This window comes from Myotis brandtii, unplaced genomic scaffold, assembly GCF_000412655.1.
Source record: "Myotis brandtii unplaced genomic scaffold, ASM41265v1 scaffold18, whole genome shotgun sequence".
Classification (NCBI taxonomy): Eukaryota; Metazoa; Chordata; class Mammalia; order Chiroptera; family Vespertilionidae; genus Myotis; species Myotis brandtii.
Window position 1 is genome coordinate 5,694,003 of NW_005356674.1, and position 6,904 is coordinate 5,700,906.

At 32.9% G+C, this 6,904-nt stretch overlaps 1 protein-coding gene across 4 annotated transcripts in view; it reads right to left on the reverse strand.

Annotated features, from left to right (window-relative positions):
* The window catches only part of DNAJC13 (DnaJ (Hsp40) homolog, subfamily C, member 13), a 113,947-nt gene that overhangs the window by 87,527 nt on the left and 19,516 nt on the right, over window positions 1-6,904 (reverse strand). For 3 of the 4 annotated variants that reach the window (XR_313441.2, XM_005863580.2, XM_005863579.2), the window contains exons 3-5: window positions 2,199-2,274; window positions 1,218-1,367; window positions 785-826 (exon numbers count right to left, since the gene is read on the reverse strand). Coding sequence is in view for 3 of the 4 variants with exons in the window: in XM_005863580.2 (XP_005863642.1) it covers window positions 785-826; window positions 1,218-1,367; window positions 2,199-2,274 (268 nt within the window). In the remaining variant the exon portion in view is untranslated. The remainder of the gene's footprint in view (window positions 1-784; window positions 827-1,217; window positions 1,368-2,198; window positions 2,275-6,904) is intronic. The other variant, XM_014537526.1, reaches the window with a different exon arrangement.

The following is a 6,904-nucleotide window of genomic DNA, read 5'->3' on the forward strand; positions in this document are numbered from 1 at the left end:
CGGGTAAGGGCAGAAGGTGGGGTGGGAACTGGGTGGAGGGGAGTTATGGGGGGAAAAAAGAGGAACAACTGTAATAATCTGAACAATAAAGATTTATTAAAAAAAGAAAAACCCTAAAAAAAAACCAAACGTATATCTTCTCATGGAAAAATAATTCAATATTTCAAAGGAGTAAAAAGAGCATAAACATCCATTTCCCCTACCCCAGAAGTCTTGGATTTAGTCTAAATGCTGTCTTAACATGACTAGAGAAGGCCTGGGAAAAAGTAAGAAGATTCTAACTAATAAGCATGACTTCCCCAAAGGTGTTGGTGCACCACGGAAAACTACATTAGCAGCCAGATCCAGAGTAAGAACATATAGTAAGACAGTTTTCATATACCCAAACCTTACAATTTTCATACTCTGAAACTGGTAACTCTTACACCAAAAGAACTACTGCATGTTCCAACAGGTATTGTCAGCAGTGTGATGCTCACTGTTGCTCTTTAGAATACTAAATCAAGACTAGTTGAATGGTGACAGTGTTGTTTGCTCCATAATTCCCCACCTAAAGATTTTTTCCCAACTACCAGCTTAAACAGTCTAATTCCTGATATTTGAGTTTCCTGTTAGACCACGTTCATTTTTCTAACAAGTACTACCAGGAGACATTAAATCTGTGTTTCCTTTTTTCCCTTTAGCTTTGCCAGAAAAAGAACATACAGATCATGGGATGATTTTTACAATAAAGGGCAACATTTGAACAAATAAAAATATATATTAATAAATGTTAAATACTTACCCTTCCTGTAATTTTTCCTTCTGAAAAATCAGTCCTAAATCTCTGAAAGAGAAAATATAACCACAGTTGATAACAACAGATTGGTTGGGAAGAATCCGGAACAAGTAAAATCCCAACTTGGCAATCTTGATATTTAAAAAAGGATATTTAATAGAAAGTGTGTGGAACTTTAATGAAAAACGAGAAACAATAATTAAACATATAACTACTTTGTTCTGTATATACACTTAAAAGGTTAAAACCATCAATTATACAGGATTTTGCCCTCTTTCAGATAGAAGAAAGTGAAAGGTTCAGTGTTATGTTAAAGGTCAATAAGAGAACATTAAGCATAGTGAGACCAGAAGCTCAGAACATTTAATATCTTACTTTAACATAACTTTCATTTTATAAAGAGGAGAAATCTAGTTTATTAACATGGAACTGTTCTTACCAATGCTTCCGTAAGAAGTTCTGTTCTGTGCTCTGTAGAAAATTTTAAAGTTTCTGACTTTTTTCCACTGCCTTTACGAAATGTGAGGTTGAACTCTGTTCCCTGTCCTCTTCCAACAGGGCTGATGCTGCAAATGTCTCCATAAGGCCACTAACAAAAGAAAGGAATTACTTGAACTGGTGCTATAATGTAGTGAAATAATTCAATAATTATTTTCCCTACTTTAATTTGACAATCATCAAATAAGAAAAATTTTACAAAATAATACTGAGGTCTAGAAGAATTTATATCTTAGAGTAATTCTGTAACAAAAATCTTTAAAAGCTTTCAATCATCAGAGACAACAATAAAAAAATCCTATCTGTATCCAAATTTTATTGATTAATGGCATTAATTCAAAGCAACTAAAATACATAAAAGTAAAACAAATTGAATAAAATTTTATTACCCGCAAATCTGTTAAAAACAACAAAAAGAGGAATCTGTAAAACATGCCTAATTTAGAATTAAAATTAGCTAGAATATATATAAATATGTTTATTTATCCATGTTCAGATTAGTCTTCACTTTATAATCAGCAATCCTGGTTCCATGACAAGTATTTTCCAACCACTACTACCCTTGTGACTGCACTTGTGACTTATGTATGCCTGTATTATACTAACAATCCAGCCTTAAAAAATATAAAGAACTAATGTATCAATTTTACATAAGCAAGATGGCTACAATCTATAGATAGTAACATATCAAAAAGTTATACCATTTAGAGCCTGGAAATAAGCACATTCTCTTCCTGCCTCCCTTTTATTAATTTATTTTTGGTCCTGAGCATTGAGCATTACATAAGCATATCAATCTCTTTCATATTTGGCATTTCTATCCTAAAGTTTTAACCGTTTCAGGCCAAGGAGTTATGGATCATACCCTGACCTTTAAAATTCAAATGGTGTTCAAACACCTAACAGCTTCTAACATGATTACCTGATTTGTTACTTCTAAAGTATTGGGATTATATGTAGTAATCGCATGGGTTCCAACAGAAAAGACACGCTTATACCTACAAAGGAAAACAAGTACTTAAATTTAGTGTTAAAATAAACATTCTATAAAAAAATATATATGACATCAACACAAAAGGAACATTTCAATAAATAAACAGAAATGTGTCCGTTGCTTGTGACTAAATATAATGTAGTTTTATATTCTCACATGTTTAAACATTTTAAAATGTTATTGGTATTAAAACTCAACCACCACTCATTTTACTGTGAACTTGTGAGATCCTTAAGTAGAAAATTATGATTTATTCAAGTAATCTTGTGTTATTAGTATACATAAAGTTAGCAAAGCACCACCTGATGAGGCCAAAAGATTTAAATGGAAAAACTATATTAAAAACAAAACACTGCACACTACTAATTCTTACAAAGTATCCTTTTAACAAAACCATGATATAAAGGAAGGAAAAGCTATGACCTGCAACTTGTCAGTCACAGTCATATTCTGGAATCTTAATCATTTCTATTTAAGCAACTACCTATTACTTTTAAGTGTTGCAATTTTATAGAAGTTGGAAGCATACACCACAGACAAGCAATTTTCACTTCTCAATTCACTTCCTTCACTTAAAGTAACAAACATCTAAAGTAGAAAAACCATTTGGATATCAGTAATCCTTTAGGAGAGGAATGCATAATGATAAAAGTAAAACTAAACTAGAAACCCTTATTTAAAACTGAAGAATTCGTTCCCTGGAAATAAAATAATAAAATAGGCAAAACATTAGTCTAAGAAAAAAACAAAATATAGAATGAAAGAATTTATAATCATAGACACACACACACACACAATGATGTATATAAATCTATGCTGAAAAATTTAAAAACTAAGAATAAATCAATCTAACATAGAAGAATTTAAGAAAACGTCAAAGAGTTATATCCTAAAAGCACCAAGACTCGAACCAGGAGATAAAATCTTAAAGGAACAGGTTAAGTCCCATGCTTCTTAAATTGTTCCAGAAAACAGACTAAGGGCAGCTTCTCAATTCTTTCAGTAACACTAAAATGTGATAAGACAATACAAAAAAAAAAAAGAAAAAAACCACAATCTATTTTTTAAATTCATATTAGCAATAAAAATCAAGTAGCATATTAAAATAGTAATATACCATGACCAAGGTTCATTTTAGGAAAAGAGAGTTCAATATTAGAAAAATATATTAATAAAGTTGATCATATTTAGTGGAATATCTATGTTATTAAGAGATTTTTAAATGATCAAAACTGGATGTTAAATATAATCAAATGCCTTTTTTATATCTATAGAGATCATGTTTTTCTGCATTACCTACTAATACAGTAAAAAGACATGCATTACCTTAAGTCAACAGCTATTATCGGACTCAAGGGTAACACACTAGGTATATTCCCATTAAAATCAAGAGAAATTTGCCCTAGCCAGTTTGTTCAGTGGTTAGAGTGTCGGCCCTGGTTCTGAAGGGTTCCAGGTTCCATTCTGGTCAAGGGCACGTACCTCAGCTCAATCCCAGGCCAATCAAGGTGTTTGCGGGAGGACACCAATTGGTGTCTCACATAGATGTTTCTCTCTCTCTGTCTCTCCCCCTCCCTACCACTCTCTCTAAAAATCAATGGAAAAAAATATCCTCGGGTGAGGGTTAACAACAACAAAACAGTCCTGGCTGGTTGGGCTCAGTGGATAGAGCGTCAGCCTGTGGACTAAAGGGTCCCGGGCTCGATTCCAGGTCTAGGCACATGCCCACATTGCCTCGGTGCCCGGCTGGGGGCATGCAGGAGGCAGCCCATCAATGATTCTCTCTCATATTGATGTTCCTCTCTCTCTCTTTCTTTCTCTCTCTCTCCCTCCCTCCCCCTCCCTCCCTCTCTGAGATCAATAAAAATATATTTTTAAGAAAAAGAAACTTCCCACATTTTAATTTTTCTATTCAGTATATTATATAATATAATCAGGGTATCATATAATAGAAATGATAAAGTTATTTCCTTTTGGAAGAAAAATGATAGATGCTATTAATCTTTACCACACCACACATTCTTACAAAAAGTAGTGCTATATTATAAATATTTTTCCCCCTAACTTCACGTGTCTAAAGTTGAGTGGGAAACTAAAAAATGAGAGAACTTCCTTCTAACATAAAAACATTCATTCGCTGCTTTCTGAGGGGGAGTAAGGGTTGAGGAGGATTTACCTAAACAGCTAAAGTCTCAAAACTTCAGAGGCTTAACCACTGAATGGAAACAAAGAAAAATAAAGAAATAAGATCATGTTAAATAGTATTTGCCTAAGAATATTGCACAATAAAATGTTAGGTAGAAAAGTAAAATCACAAATTCGAACTTTCAAAATCATCCTGAGCTTCAAACATGACAATTTTTATAATCTTAAAATGAAAGTACAGAATGTTTATTTTACTCTGGGAGCAAAAGTATAAAAATTAAATGCCTGAAATGTCCCAAGTGTCAACTGATACTGTCACATTCAGTCTCAGAGGAGCTCAGATAAGAAAAGACCCTTTGCAATTGTAGATTAATTTCCACACAAATAAGCCCCTTCTAACATGTCTTACGTAACTTTGTCATCTAGGTTATTAATGCTGTGCAAAAGAACTTCTGGAGATGATAGAAATGTTCTACATCTATAGTCCAGTAAGGTAGCTATGAATCACATACAGCTATTGAGTCTTGAAATGTGGCTAATGCAACTGAATTTTAAATTTAAGTATCTTAAATTTAAACAGCCACAGGTAGTTAGTGACTACCATATTGTGAGAGCACATTCTAGATCTTCAACAAAATGATTTTGGAGTTAGGTGCCCATTAGGCCCAAATATCTGTCATGACTAGTAAACTCAAAGCTCTGATAAAGCCTTAAGAAGAACGCTAAAGCCTGGCCTCTGTGGCTCAGTGGTTGAGCATCAACCCATGAACCCAGGAGGTCAAGGTTCGATTCTTCGTCAGGGCACATGCCTGGATTGTGGGCTCAATCCCTAGCAAAGGGCATGCAGGAGGCAGAAGATTCCATACACATATACAATATAAAAACAATATAAACATACATACATATACATACATAAGGAAACATGAAAGCAAACACTTTTCACCCAACTAGGAAATTAATATTCATTACTGACTTTACTTACTGCACTGGTTTCCTTTTTATTCAGGAACTAAAGTTACACACATCAATAAATGCCTATAGGAGAGTAGGCATTTCTTCCACTCCTTAAATTTTCATAATTCACAGATTTATTCTAATGTAACAGCTTATTAAATAATATGATTTATATTACCATTTAATATAATGTTACTCAGAATCATGAAACCAATTGTACTCAAATAAATTAAAAACTCTTTGAAGCAATTGCTTTACCTATGGGGCTTTCTGTTCCCATAATAATTGGTGACAAAGATAAGAACAATTAAAAAAAAATAGTTGTGCTAATAGTAACAGAGTTGATGAAGAAAAGACCACTGAAGGAAAGTCTGGGGAAATAATCAATTTTGGATTTGACAAATGATGTTCAGATTTCTTTTTTAAACTAATTTATTGAGGTGACATTGATCAACATGAATGGTCAGATTTTTTCAGGTCAGATTTTTTAATAGAATAAACATTAACTTACACTAAAACAAACACACTTCTGTTACTGTAACTCCTGCAAATAAAAATGTTACATCATTTTTCAACTCTCTAGTCCTTATGAATATTGTTTTCCACTTTGTAACAACTTTTTATAACATGACTTTTTTTTCATATGGCAACTTTAAAAAATAAAACAAATGTGTTGGTTTTGTTACTGTAGCATTACCATGGATTGACCCAGTTTTAAATGAGCACGTAACACTGTTCCTGGTTCAATGATATAGCAGTAAACAAGAGATCAGTCTCTTTTTAGTCTTACATTTTATTTATTATTTAGTTAACTAATTCAGACATCTGAAATAAACTTCAAAGCCGTAAGAGCTAAGACACTTGTCCATCATTGTTTGAAAGTTAACTTTAGACCTGAATACTCTTAACTACCTTGTATCAATTAGGCATGTACAATAGCATCAACAGAGATACAAAAATACTGGCAGCCATCACAATATCATACTCTTCTGCAAAGAAATTCATATTATTCAATTCTCTCAAACTAGAGAAAATTCAACATTACTTCCTATTTGTAAAGTACAGAAAAAAGCTTATGTTTCCTATAAAATAATGGTTGTCAAATTTCTTAAAATCATAAAACCTTTATATATTACTTCTAAAAGTAGGATCCGCAATTCTTTCAGTGGCTAGTGAATGCAATGGGCCTCAAATAAACCAAAACAGATCTTTTCTAATCAGAGTTGAAAGAACTTTCATGTTACTAGTCTAGTTCTCATAACATGTAGCTTGAACCTTTCTAGTACTCTGGGCAAAGTTGGCTAGTTTTAATGGTTCACTACCAACTCACCTTTCCAAAAAGTAATTCCATTCATTTACCAGTACTGCAGATATTGACCATTGTTCTTTAGAATTAAGACAATATACACTTTCCCACAAATTTCACCCTCTTGTCCAAGTTCTGTCTTTCAGCTTCACACAGAACATACCTAATTTTTTTATTTCTTTATTGATTAAGTTATTACATGTGTCCTTATCCCCACATTACCCCCCCC